Source organism: Gymnodraco acuticeps, unplaced genomic scaffold (assembly GCF_902827175.1).
Source record: "Gymnodraco acuticeps unplaced genomic scaffold, fGymAcu1.1, whole genome shotgun sequence".
NCBI lineage: Eukaryota > Metazoa > Chordata > Actinopteri > Perciformes > Bathydraconidae > Gymnodraco > Gymnodraco acuticeps.
In genome coordinates, this window is record NW_022991761.1 from 1,244,308 (window position 1) to 1,259,147 (window position 14,840).

Sequence of the window (14,840 nt, forward strand, 5' to 3'; positions counted from 1 at the left end):
CCTATCTCACGCTCTGACATCTGAAAACGGAAAAGTAGGTTTATTGTTTATGGATTATCAGAAATCATTTCAAAGTGACACAGACACATTGGATTAACCGATGGATTAACCTTCAGCAGCGTTTTTATCGTTTTAATGCCATTGAAGACAACTTTTGATCAGACAACGACAAAGGTAAGCCATATTCCCGTTTTTGCTACCTAGCGCCATGTGTTGTGATGTCTGTTTTTGTTTATAAAGTTGCGAGTTCTTATCATGGAGTGAGGATGTAGGTACTGATCGATTCTGTGTCTTCTCATGCTAGTTGATATGTTGGATGTGCAGTTACGATAAGTAATACGGGTGTTAAACCGTGTTTTCTGTGCAAGCGCCGTTAGCATTTGTTCGCTCATGGTTAATTCAGAGGCTCAGCGTTAGCTTTGTGGTTGACGGGGAAGGGGGTAGCAGTAAAGATAACACCATTAAACAGTTACACAACATAACATAAATAATATCTAGAGCAGCGTCCCTAGCAACCACCTTGGTAACAATGAAAACGTTGTATGGACACAATTTCCTGAAGTAATCTTCGTAATAACTAGCAAACTAAAGATCATGTACATATTTCTCGCATCAAATGACATCAAAACGCATTTTAATGGCCAAACTAACTTTAAAATAGGCATTTTCCACCGAGAATAAAACGAAGTTCGGCCATGTGTTTTTTTTCTGCAGGGAGAAATTTGAAGATCACGTGACATAGACGCCAGCCATTGGAATGAATGGAATTGCATTTGAAGGTCAACCAATCACAGAGCTTGAGAACTAATCACGGGGCTTGTCAAACAGAGCACATGGTGTAGTCCAAAACGATAGCTGGGGATTCTGGGTAGTGTAGTGTCTTCTGCCATCCTTTACTCCGAAAAAATATTTGTTTCTCCGAATCGAAGGGGAAAAATACAAAAGCATTGCACACAATTTAAACCAATCAATGTTGTGTAATTAACAAGGATAGTCTGGTGTTTTTTAGTCGATGAGTAGTGCAGATATCACTGTAAAATCAATCGACAGTAAGGCGAATACTTACTTCCGGGTGTACAATTCTCCGTTATCCAATGGGAATGGACGCTCACATTGCCTTTAAGGGCAGCCGACACAAACGAATGCCGTGCTTCCATGAGCGTAAAATCCCGCCGCAGATGGGAATACATTGAAATCAGTTGAAAGCTATTTGCGTCCCTTTATGTAGCTGAAGGAGCCTAGGAGCGTCACAACTGCACGCCACGGGACCCTGACCAAGCATCGCTCCTGGACGAATATGGAGTGAGAGTGTGTTGCCTTTTACAACGACATTATTTGCTTTCAATATAATTTATTTTCCAACAAAAAAGCAGCGTGTGCACGGCTACACGGTCAACAAAAACGTTTTATCTTCCCAGTCCCAAATCACACACCTGTACCAGGGACATCCATTATATGCTGTTGCCCCATTACGCCATCTAGTGTTCAAAATATAAAAAATAACATTGTAATGGGTGCAACATTATAACTATTTTAAGTATTCATATTTATCCACTCCCATGTTGAAAAGAGTATTGAACATTTGTAAAATATATGTTTAAGCTGCATTTATGATTAAACACTAATAATGTGTGCGTTAATAACGCGTTAACGCAAAAAAAATTAACGCCACTAATTATTTTAACGCGATTAACGCATGTTTAGTTTTTGTCCTCGGCCGCCCTGTAGTTTCAGAGCGCATCGAGTTTAAAATACCATCTACAAGCTGATGCTGACAGCCCTCCTGCCGTCCGCTTGCGGCAGACCACACTTCCACGCTCACCAGCAGGCACCGACTGGCCATCGGGAGGACCGGGAGGGTGTGTGTATGTGTGGCGCGAGCGAGCGAGAGAGAGAGAACGTGCACACCTTACGTGTATTGTTGTTGTTAGAATCTGGTGCTAGCTAGCTGCGGCGCTAACGGATATATAAGGAGCTGTTTCAATGAAAACAGATGAGCGACATTTCGCCGACAACTGCGCCGTGCACTTGACTTTATGGAGGTAGCCAGACAGTGGGACATTGTACGAAAAGTCAGCACACTCAGCACGGATAGAGCGGAGAGAGGTTCCAGGTTGAATTGAAGCGAATATTTGTAATGTTCAGAGGTTGTTATATTCATGAGAATATTTGTCATTGATCAAATGATAATAAACAAACATTTGAATAAAGCATATTTGTCCACTCATATGTTGATAAGAGTATTAAAAACTTGAAAAATATCCCTCTGAGGAACATTTAGAACAGATAAAAAATGTGCGATTCATTTGCGATTAATCGCGATTAACTATGGACAATCATGCGATTAATCGCGATTAAATATTTTAATCGACTGACAGCCCTACTAATAATCAAATGATGTTAATTACATATTTGACTTGATTGACTGCCCTAGTATATCTTATAATCACCTGCAGCTTACATAAAAGCTACCTGTAGGAACATAATGCTTGTAAAGCATACTGTCTGCGTGTCTGTCCGTGCACTGCGGTGTGTACATGTAGCATGGCAACATACAGCAAATTGTCCCATTTCAGAATCGAATATATGAAATTACTAGATCATGATTGCTGATTCATAAATGTGTTCATCACAGCTGGTAAAGATGGAGCTCATTTTCATTTCTACAGCGAATCGGAGGCGAGGCTTAAGGAAAACGCATGTGAGCTTGTCTATGGGCCCCATTGGATCCGTCTATTTTTGTTCTGCTAGTGTCAGGCCATTTTAGCTCCATTCCTAACTCTCATAGAAATAAAAAAGGCCTCGCCTCCAACACTTTATCATGTTCTCCTTAGGTAACCATGCTGAGCCCCCGTATGTAGGCCACCAACTATACCAGGTGAGCAATCCGGTATCCAGAGTTCTGGGTTTGAATGAACAGGAAGTGCGCTGTGTTCACATCACTGATCCACTAGTCATAAAGTAAGAGACACAACCCAGCACAGAAAGATTCAAGTACCTGACGTCAGGGGGGTCAGAGGCCGGGGGTCTCTCCTGCACTGGTCTGCTCAGGAGTGGAGCCTTCATTCGAGGGGGCGCTTCTCTGGAGGATCTCCAGCAGACTCTCATAATGAGCCGTGGACGACTTCCCCTAAGAGGACAGACAGCAGCATAAGGAAAGATTTCATTGGATTTCAATACTTCTTATTGAGTTGTAGCAGACATTACATTACATTACGGGTCAGAACTGTGTTTGTACCTTCATAATCTGCCTGAGAACAATGATCGCCTCCTGGCTGACGCCCTCCAGCCTCCTCCTCCGCCTGCTGGCCCCCAGTATTTCGGCCCTCAGTTGTTCTGGGTCTTCTGTTTCCTGCTGATTCGATGTCTGATTACATCTATTAATGAAGGCAGGGATATGAGCTAAAATGGGACTTTTTATTTTAAATGTTGAAGAATTTTGCATAACCCAGATCTTACATGACAATACAAGGGAATCTTAGGGTTGAAAGTAGAAAAAGAGTAAACTTTCACCTGAGAAGCTTTTCCTCAGCCAGAAAGCTCTCGCTGGCTGTGCTAAGTTGCTTCAGTTCCACCTTCAGCGACTGGCACATCTTCATCAGCGGCTCCACCTCCTTCTGAATAGAATATGTTGATAAATTGTTATTCGATTTGAAAAAGGAGGACAAGGTAAAAAGAGGCGCTTGGTCTGGAAAGCCCCGAATGTTTTTTCTGTAGCCCCGGACAATTCTCCCTCAATAATATAAAACATTGTAGTGATCACTAATTAACTAATTAACATAATTCACGCATGGAACTACAGGTTGGGGGTATTGTTTCCGCACGGACATATATGTTGTTGACTGTACTTATTGTGTGCCCTCCTTGCTTCTTCCTCCTTGCTTCCCAGGCTTCAAGCCGGCAACATGTGCTTTTCTGCTGCTCAATAAAGCCAACTTTGCACCTTCGATGCATCGCCTCTGACTCCCTTCTCTCTGCACTACAACATCAACCGTGCTTTACCATGACACTAGAGAGGACGGCAGAATTGTAATTTCCCGTGTTCAGTGAATGCAACAGAGGCAAGACACCAGACCAAGCAGAGAGTTGAATGGAATTAAACATCTGTCTTATCGGCTGAAAGGTACCTATCCTGTGAGCTGTGACAATGTCAGTCGGACTCAGAGTTTTTGAAGATGGACATAAGAACATTTTTTCTTAAAAAAGACGAACATTCTCAAGTGGTGGCTCACACAACAACCCCAGAGCCACCACTTGAGCCAGGTAAACAAGGTGTAAATGTCAGTAAACTTCCAAGTTATGCAAACATGTAAGCAAAGCATAAATTACAGCTACGTTTACGTTACTTTGAATTGCGGGGGTAAGCTACACCGTTAGCAAGTAGCTATAGCTAGCCAGAGATATTAAAGTGGACCTATCATGCTATATTGAACAATATATTGTAGGGCCATACCTATATAAAGTATATAAATATAGTTTTTTTTTCAAAATACCAAACAGATCCTGCATTTTAGCCATGCCTCATTTTGCATCTATTTGCTCTTTCCAGCCCTGTTTTTGCAGGGGCTGATTCTGTGACGTAGCTTTAATGCAAATGAGCTGCAGCTGACCACGCCCCCCTGCAGGAGAGGGGAGCGTGCTTTGAGATCAGCTGCTGGGCTGTCAGAAGAGGGGGAGAAAAAGAGATCTCCGTCCTCCGTGTTTTATTCTTATATGATTATATAGAGTCATTATTCATTTGTTTTAAAGCTCAATAAATAACAAAGAAGACCTTTGACCGGCACTTTTCAAATTTTGTCCGGAAGATTTCAACTTTAACGGACATGTTGACCGGCGAAAACAAATCTAACTGAAACTCTGCCGCACGGCCCCTCGTTCCTTGGAAGAGGCGGAGAGGTGGGTGTTTGTCATCTGCTGGTGGACTAACCGGAGAGAATTACAGTGCTTGCCTCGACGGGGAGGGATTGCATTGAATTACAGGAGCAAACGCTTGCCTCAGGGAGGGAGAAAAAGAGCCACAGCGGAGAATAAACAGAAGGGCAACCATAGCAACCATGTGCGGGAAGTCTTCTTCGCTGCTTTTGTGGCAGACTACAGCGCCACTTACAGGCCTGGCATATGTACTACAGCGTCTCCAGCGCTTTCGAGCGGCAATGGCCGGCCGTGGTCCAACCTCTCATTCCCCTGATAGGTGGAGAATTGATCACTAAGCGGAGCACCCCTTTTGTGACGTAGAAAATAATTCAAATCTGGATCAGTCTGTGTCAGATCCGTTACAGCCCCTTTTTTTTTTTTGGAGATTTGGGTATAGAGGAAAAGAGAGAGGGTTGTATTTTCTGACACTTGGTGAGTTCCCTGACACACCGGGGACACATATTAATGTATAAAAGACGTACAAAAGTGCATTTTGCATGATAGGTCCTTTAAATAAACACTTTGTCATACAATCTAAATGTAATGTTTTTTAGCGTTACCTGGTGATTTCAAAGAAAGCTCTCTGGGAAATGTTGACTTACTGTTCGACATGAAGCTAGAAGCTACCTTACAGGACACAGTTGATCCTGAGTCCTGTCAGTTAAAGTGTTTCATAGTTAGCTTAGCTAAGCATCAACCTGAAATATATGGACGTTATGTGACAGTATTTCTGAGAAAAAGTCAGCTGAAATAGTGGCATAGTTGCCACTGCTTTACGTGTCGACAGCATGTTTGAACGTATTTGCAGCAGTAAATGTGGCTGTTTGGCCACTGACGTTGCCATAACAACACCTGAATTTAAATATGCAACCTCTTTTTGTGACACATTTTTGCATGAAATTATAATTCTTCTGATTGATATTTACTATTGACAGCTAGTTTCTATGTGAACATTATGAGATGGACAGCCAGAGAGAATAAATGAAAAACAGTTATGAAATACTATATGACAGTAAAACAAGAATAGCGTTTAAAAGGGGAGTGATTTGTAAATGATAAGAAAAAGAAAATCTGCTTACTGTTCTGTTTCATATGGGTGTTGAGAGATGTATCCATATGTCTTAATTTTGCTCTCAAAGTGCACTAGATTGATGCTTTTAACATCAATATAAAAAAAAAAAATCTTCCCGGGGCACTGGCAGCATACAATTAATGCAAATAAACAACTTCTACTAATAATAATAATCATAATCAATTCAATAATATAAATACTATATTATTTTATTATAATATAGTTGTATAGTCAAGACAAAACATGCTTATGACATGCTCAAAAACTGATATTTCTTAAATCTGTATTCAAATGTGGTTCCCTCTGTCAGCAATGTATCAACAACTACTCACACATTCCTATCAGTATTTCTCTGTGTTGTGGTTGACATGATGATGACTGTTAGGAGTTAAGGGGAGAGGCTGAGCATCACCATGATGATGACTGTTAGCAGTTAAGGGGAGAGGCTGAGCATCACCATGATGATGACTGTTAGGAGTTAAGGGGAGAGGCTGAGCATCACCATGATGATGACTGTTAGCAGTTAAGGGGAGAGGCTGAGCATCACCATGACGATGACTGTTAGGAGTTAAGGGGAGAGGCTGAGCATCACCATGAAATGTGCAAATTGACATAAAAATGAATAAAAGGGGAAAAAATGCTCCATGTTTTTCAGGCTGTAAACTTTAACTGTTATGTAAGCCAACTAGACAGACAGTGTATCACTCTTCCTCCTGTACATTAGCAGATAAAAGGCATCACATACTTGAATGAATGGTAAATAAAGAATGCTGGAAATAACTGCATCTCCATTAGCCTATATGCTATGCAGAGACTGCCTTCTTCATGTTGTGAATTGTAGCTGATGTTTTAATATGGCAATTTGACTTATACAACATTCGCAAGTTGTACATTTGACAATAACCCACCTTCGAGTGATGCTCTAGTTTCTTCAAGTTTTGTTTTTTTCCCCTCTTGCTTGCGCCGGACTGAAACTGTCTTTTCACAGACATCTCTTCACCTGCACTAGTGGCCGTATCAAAGCCGTGATTGGTCAAATGTCGATTCATTGCAACGGTGTCGGGTTACAGACGTGCTCCCCTTGTCACCTCTCACTCTCGCGTGTCAGCCGGGGGTGCGCGGAGAACTGCGCACAGCAGCTGAGGCCCTCTGGGCGGGGCCCCCTGCGCAAGGCGGGGCCCCATGCAGCCTGCGTGATTGGCCTGTAGGGAGGGCCCTGCCTACATTTCTGAAGCTTCTACAGTATTTGTCTTAAAAATTACAGCTGCTAACAAGTGGCTAAGTGAGAGTATTTAACATCATCAGGCCAAAGATTGGCTGCCTTTAGCTTAGCGTTGGTGATGCGCAGTCATGCGACTGTTATGTAGTTCCTGGTGTTAAAAGTGAAGACAGGCTCTGACTCTTAGCATTTTACTCCGTTAAAAAAACTAAAAAGTGGTGTTAATGTGTAAAGTCTATTCTGTAACAGAACGTGTTAGGGCCCGTGTTCACATAGCGCCCGTTTCTTTGAGTGGAGACAGCTGTGTTCTAACCTTCCTGTAGTTGAGGTTCTTCTGGTTGACCACGTCATTACTCTTCCTCATAACGTCTGTCTCAAGGCAAAGATGGTCCACTTGTTTTCGCGTTTCGAAACTCTCCTTCCACACAGGTATGCACCTGTTCAGAATGGCGTTGACCTTGTCTCGCAGCTTACTGTGCTCAGCCCTCTCCTTCTGGACGATATTTGCGACCTCAGCATCAACGTCAGAATCTACTCTTCTCCACGCCTCCAGCTCCCTCCTGTCGTTGCAAAAAAAACCTTTAGTGTCTCATTGACAAAAATGTCTGTGAGAGTTCCTCTGCTCCATTTAATGCTAACTGTCAACAGTCCTACTTTTCTGTGTCCAACTGACAGACAGTACTTTGTGTGAATGAATCTATGCCATTGATGTATAACTTGAAGGACATAGTGGTTAAATTGAACCTGATGGATCGAAACATTTACAAATGTGTCCACAACTTTTTTAACCTGTGTTTTGAAGTAACTTTACCTTTTCTTCTTGTCCCTTACTTCGACCTTCAGGTTGCTAATTGCAGCTTCCTGTTCTTTCCTCTGAATCTCTAGCTGCTTCTTCAGGGAATCTGACTCGGACACTATCTCTGACACCTCCTGCACCAGCTGCTTCTCCAGCACCTCCAGGTCCTCATGCTTGTCGAAGTCTGCCCCTGAAGGGAGAAGAGGAGAGTGAAGAACGAGAGGACGATAAACAATGGTTGTCATAACTTCACAGGTTAGGATTGCAAGCTTGGAACTGCATAAATTGGGTATGACTGAAAATGAGATGATCAAATTAGCCCATTTGTACTCTTGTGTAATGCATGTAATCCTCTAGTTATTTTATTGTATTGAGAGCTTTTTCACTGTACACAAGGACCTGATCTCTAGTATAATTGTATACTCATTAACCTTAACAGCATCAAACTAGTGTTTGAGGGCATTCAGGGGATGTTGAGCTTGTTGACAGTAAGAAGGTTTCTGACCAGTGTCTTTTCAAATGCCAAAGAATGCATCAGGAGTAACCAAGCTGACGGGACCACAGACAGGGGTGTAGTTATCGGCAGTCCGCCACAAATTAAAATGCAATATGGAAAAATATAATATGGATTTTGGGGGGGGGAGACAATGCTTTAATCAGTGTTGGTGTTGTTGACATAAAGCTAGCTAACTTCGCCAAACAATGATCCAGTCATTCATGTAATGACTTGCTTTAATTCGACTTTAGTAAAATGCAGGGACTAAAACCCTCTGGAGCGTGTGGGTCCATCACCCCTAGTTGATTAGTATAGTATGTTTTAAAGATATTTAGGGGCAACCAGTGTCTTTATTGAAGTGACAGTATTGAAAGGAGGAGACAGATAACACACAGCAAATGGTCACAGGCCTTCACCTTGACTCTTACATCATTTAAATTCATGGTATTATGAATTAAGTATTGCCACCACAATATTTGTTAAAGGCCCTGTGATCGATATGAGGCAATATCAAGCTAAATCTACTTGTTCTTGTTCATGTGTCCCTTCTGTGTGAAGAGATTCTGAAAGTTTCAGGAAAAAAGATTCTCTCACTTTTTGTCCTGATCCATTTATATAAAAACGTGTCTGAAAATGAGCTGATCAGATTTTGGCCACTTTGTGATGTCATAATGTTTTTTGGGGTTGTGTAACCCCCGACACCTTATCACCTGAATCTCCTCCTAGAGCACCGGTGTGTTCTTTGTAACCAAATATCTCTCAGAGGGGCGTGGGGAGGGGCTCCTTATTTTCATCTAAAGTAACAGACAGAGAATCAGCACTTTGGAAACAGGGCTGAAACAGAGGGGATTATGGGTAATGCTGCAATGATATGTTTGGTGTTTGGAGCCAAACACTTCAGAGACATGTTTTGTATCTGAGACCATAATATATTGATGTAAAACAGTATACATGTCTACGTTTTGCACTTCAAAATCTTTTTCTGAAGACACATTCCCTCACCCAGCACCTCTGTGGAGAGTTCCTGGACCTGCTCTTGCATCTCCTGCAGCTCCTGCTGGTGCTTCAGCTTCAGGACCTCCAGATTCTCCTCTGCACCCCCCTGCTGACGCTGTGCCCGCTGCGCCTTCTCCTCCAGCTCTTTCTCTCCTGCAGCTATGCATCGTTCCACATGCTCAGCGATGTCTTTCGTGTCCCCCTCCATCATGCTGTGGAGACAGTCCAGTCTCTTTTTCTCGTTCTGCAGCTCTTCAAAGTGAAGCTTGCGTCTTATAAAATAAGATTAAAATACAAATCAGTTAAAATCTAAATTAAAAAGGTTGGTCTTGAGTTTGCTATGAATGCTCTCTGCTGCCTTCAGGTTCTCTTGGAGGCTGTTAATGAATAGACGCCTCACCGCGGGTCTTTGTTTTCACTTTGGGTGTGAATAAAAGGCCGGTACCAGAACACCTGAGGGCTCTAGAGGGCTCAAAGGTTAAAAGCAAATCTGATAAAGGACCATTAAGAGCTTTTAAAACCAATGCAAGTATTTTAAAAATAATTCTGTAGCTCACAGGGAGCCAATCTGCCAATCTGGATCGATGTATGAAAACATTAGATAAGATATACTTTTTTTTGTGACAGCATGTAAAAAAGACGTTGCACATGAATTATAATGACATAAAAATACATATACAAACAATAGAAGGATATATATCTATAAAGTATATTGGAAGTTCATTATATATAATACAATCAAACAATATAAAGTTAAGTTAAGTTTTAAACTTAATATTATTACTTCTAACTAACCTAATACAGTTGTGTGAAATCTGTTGACATAATCCATTTAATTAAAGATAACGTTTCAGTTTTTTCAGTGTACATCAAAATATTATTTACAAAAGACCTACAAAAACACCAAAATAGTGTTTTATGGTTTTGAATAAAGCTGAAAACACAAGTTGATTAATTCATATGGATTCAATTATTTATATACTGTTTTGATCATCTTTTCAGTACATTTTTAAGCAGTTTTTTTTCATATTTGCTGCATATAATAAAGACCATAAACACATTATAACATTAAGCTAACTCAGTCGTACCTCTTCAACTCTTCCTCCATATGTTTAACTTGTTTCCGCAAAAGCATATTCTGTCTCTCCTCAGAACTGATTCTATCCGCCATAGTTATATTTTTCTGCTTCTTTTATATTTTCTGCCTTTTTTTTTGGTAACAACCGCTTTTTAATCCTTCTTTCAAGTCGTTTTTTTAAAAAGAGAACTCAAAGAAAAATAAACAATGAGAAACTAACATCACACTGTTGCTAGGAAATGTCACATTCTGCTCGGAAACGGCTTAGAAGGTTGTACTCTTTTCAAAAATAAACTAACCATCCAAGCATTTCAAAAGTAATTCAACATAATATTAAGAATAATTCCCATTGTCGCAAGCCTTCGGAGACTCCTCGGAAAGTTTTACTCTTTTCAAAAGTAAAGTAAGGAAAATCACAGACATAACTCAAATTGGTTTTGAGTGAGTTTCTTGCAACAAAATGAGATTTCTTTCTAGCCCTGACTAAATAAAAATATAGATTTTCTCTTAGTGTTATCTCAAGCCCCAAGCAGTAAGTGAGATACAAAGTTTCATTTTTTATTTTAGCTATGTAGGCTACTCATGGCAGACAGTTGTCTCGTTGCAGCAGGCTAAACAGCAAGGTTCTTTTTTGTCCACATGGCACTAATCTTTAGCAAAATACAATCATTGGACAGTAAGTAAAGTGTTAAACTGGGGCAATCATAATCATTTTATCTGTGGGTTATTTCTAACTGTTGGGTTGTTTTTATCCTATTTGATGAACTATTCCTGTGTTTTGTCATTTAGATCTTAGTAAAGCAACTGTGATAAAACAGGGGGGAGACACAGATGATATCTGCTTTCATGAAACTAATTTCGCGTTCACGATCAGTTGTATCAGTGAACGGCCGAATGTTGTGTCACGGTAAATGTTGCAGCTACAAGGTATTAGGGGCAGCATTTTCTCCTTTCCTTTCGTAAAGGAAGGTCCAGTGTTTCCTAGGCTAAAGGAGGTTATATACAATAAGTTTCAAAGCTCCTTTCCTATCATAGAGCAGGGATGGGCAAATGGCCACATTTTTGTATTTCTTTTACTTGTAGTACTGATACCGTCCAATAGACTCCTAGTTACGTCGCGAGCATAGGTCGCGAGCTGCGTACATGATTTCAAATATTGCGAAATAATCTGTGACGCGTTTGTGTGTATTGTGTTTGTTTCCTGGGAAAACACTCACAAGAAACACCGGCTGTTGTTATGCCTGCTGTGACGTTAAATTGCAGCTTGTAATTGTGCCTTGACAAGCTTAACAGTTGTATTTATCATCTGAATTTGGCAAAACAAGTTTAATATTCTAAAAACCAAGAGGTTCAAGTTAGACAACTAATGTCTGGGTAGTGTTCATGACTTCATGTTTATGTCATCTTAATGCACACACATTTTCCGTGCTTTCCAATAGTTTAAAATAGTTTTATTCCACTGTTAAATAACCTGTTAAATGCAAACATGCCACTTGTAAAAATTAAATAACATTTCTGTGAACCGATATTTGTTTAGTGAGCTTATTAGAGGATGTTCCCTGAAAGATTATAAAATGTCAATGAAGATGTCAGACTTAGTATATTTGTTAATAATTACATGGACTGTGTGTGTGTGTTCCAAGTGAATCTGCAGCCCCCTGGTGGCCAGTACATCAATTGTGTGGCCCCCACCACCATCAAAGTTGCCCATCCCTGATCTAGAGAATTCAAACAGCTCTAATCATGGCTGCCACTGAGGTACTTTCGGGTCATTTAACTCTGTTAGGAACCTTCCTAAGCTAAACTGACAATTTGAACACAACCACTTACTCAGCATTCCTGTGTGAGGATACCTTTAAGTTCAGTAAGTCTTTTGCACAACTGAGGTTTCTCCTCTCACATAACCTGCGAGGTGTCCTGCACGCTACCTCCACCTCCCACAAGTATTCAGCCTGAGGCCGGCACGGCACCTCAGAGTCAATGTGTTTTTCTTGGCTCTATTTACATCCTCTGCTTTCACGCAACAGAGTTTAGCCCGGGAGGAAGATGCCTTAAAAATAGATATAATGTGTTCTTTGCACGAAAAGTGACAGGAATATGCATTAGACACATTAGACCTAGTAGAGAGACAGAGCAGCTTGTGGTGAGGGTGTGGAGGTCGAGGAGGTAGATAATGCTCAACTCTCAACATGACTAAACTGAGATGAATCAAATATGTTTTCATGAAACAATAATCAACCTCTAAAATGAACAGAGTTTCCAGTTCCAAGTTGTGGTCAAATGATCATTTATGCTGCTTTTATATTTTCCAAGCATGGAACAAAAGAACATAAAGGTGCACATCCTCAATAGAATGGAAGCAAAATACACTACAGACCATGATTGTAAAAAAACAACAACTGTCATAAGGAAAAGTATAATTCGCGGCACCAGCCAGTTTTTCTTATTATTTTCCACACATTTTGAAAGTAATTTAGAATGAAACATTAAGTCAATGAGTGTGTGTCACCTTCCAGCTTTTGAGGTTGTTATCACATTTTTAAAATCTTGAGCCAGGAGAGCCACCTTAAATGAATATCCTCACCAATAATTTAGAGTTGCTTTTTTGTATTTTTAGTCTCCAAATAATACTTAACCCTCCGGTATCACTGTGGACGTTTTTGTCTCGAATGACTAATGTGCGTAGTCCAATCGAATGATACCGGAGGGTTAACTGGTTTCAGGTGAATACTATTGTGTAGATTTAGAAGACCCCCAGCTAAACTTTCAGTACTGTTAGTATGGATAAGCTATTGTGTATGGAAATAATAACACATTGTATAAATACAACATGTTAGTTTTTGATATCTGGGCGGGCTACATACTGTAAAAGAAAACGTGTACTCCTGACCTTATTGTTTATGATGGTTGAAATGAACCTTACCGTATTTTATGTCGTAGAACAAAATATGAAAATCTCTTTAGCTTGTTTTAAACGCAGACCTTACTTCAGGTTTCTGACTCCACATCCTTTAAAGTCATTTACATGACGGATTGTGATGCATCTTATAAAGGAGTCTAAAGAAGTGTTTTTATCCACATATACTATATTTTCATATGCTTTCTGATGTTCTCACTCGGCCTTAAACTTCAATCTGGATAAGTGGCCTCGGGCTGCTGCAGGAGGAGCTGAGGGGAGTGGCACGCTTCGAAATAGCTCCCTAAATTATGTTATTAACAATCTCTTTCAAGTGTGTCAGCTGATTGTTTCCCCAGTTGTCATGGCAGTCTGTAATTAAACTTGCCAACACACCAAGTTTTCATTTACTATTTCTCAACACATCAAATAGCTTCCACCACCCCCTCCTCCTCAGATGGGACTCTGTTACTCGCCTGTAAACATCAAACTGTGTGTGTTACTGAGTTTTGGTACTTTTCGTATATTTTGATGCTGATACTTTTACACAAGTAATATTTTGTATGCATGACTTGAAACAGAGTATTTGAATATACTGTCATACCCATCACTGGGTACATATGCCTGGTTCAAGCAGGAACAGTGGTGACTACAGGAGTTCAATCCAACACTACAAATGGCTTTATGAGGCTCCTGTTATTCTATCTTTTTCTTAACATCAATACATCCCATGAATAGTTCAAACTGTTTAAGTCCATGTCTTAATATGACTTCCTGTCTCTGGCTCTATGCTCCAAACCCATTGGTTACTTAAGTGGGAAATATTTCAAATACAGATGTAGAGCTTAATTACAAAAATAATCAACCAGGACAAATCTGTAACGTTGCTGACACAGTTTTAAAGATGCTGTCATGATCTTGGTTTTTGTGTTTAATGTTCCCTGATTTATTTTCAAATGCATTTTCTCTTTGTGTCCTTCCTTGTTTAACTTCGTGTTTATGTGTTTTTTCCACACGTTTATAATTGTTTGCCTTGATTTATTCCACCTGTGTGTGATGTACAGTACTTGATACCCTTGTGTCTTTACAGAACTCTCTCCAGCTTTCTTGTTATTGTAATTAGTCCTGTCTCTGTCTGTCCAAGTGTTCTTTGTCTGTCCGTTGTCATCATATCCCTATAGATGGATCCTGCCGTCAAACCCGATGCTCAAAAATGGTCATCATGAATGAAAATGACAATAAATACATTAAAATAAATAAAATGATAAATTAAGTTGATGTGTTCCGTTTTGTTGATTTTGATGTAATATCACTTCTTTTTTAACTAGATGATAAATAACTTGAAAAAAAACTGAATAAAACTTAGAAGTGAG

The 14,840-nt window shown here is 40.2% G+C and overlaps 1 protein-coding gene across 1 annotated transcript; it reads right to left on the minus strand.

Annotated features, from left to right (window-relative positions):
- Positions 1–3,013: 3,013 nt before the first annotated feature.
- On the minus strand, positions 3,014–10,664 carry LOC117535041 (spindle assembly abnormal protein 6 homolog). The gene is made up of 7 exons (XM_034199358.1): positions 10,582–10,664; positions 9,500–9,765; positions 8,017–8,191; positions 7,519–7,765; positions 3,514–3,617; positions 3,239–3,377; positions 3,014–3,130 (listed from the first exon to the last, which is right to left on the minus strand). Exons 1-7 carry the CDS (start codon positions 10,662–10,664, stop codon positions 3,014–3,016), a joined length of 1,131 nt encoding a protein of 376 aa, XP_034055249.1.
- Positions 10,665–14,840: the final 4,176 nt, after the last annotated feature.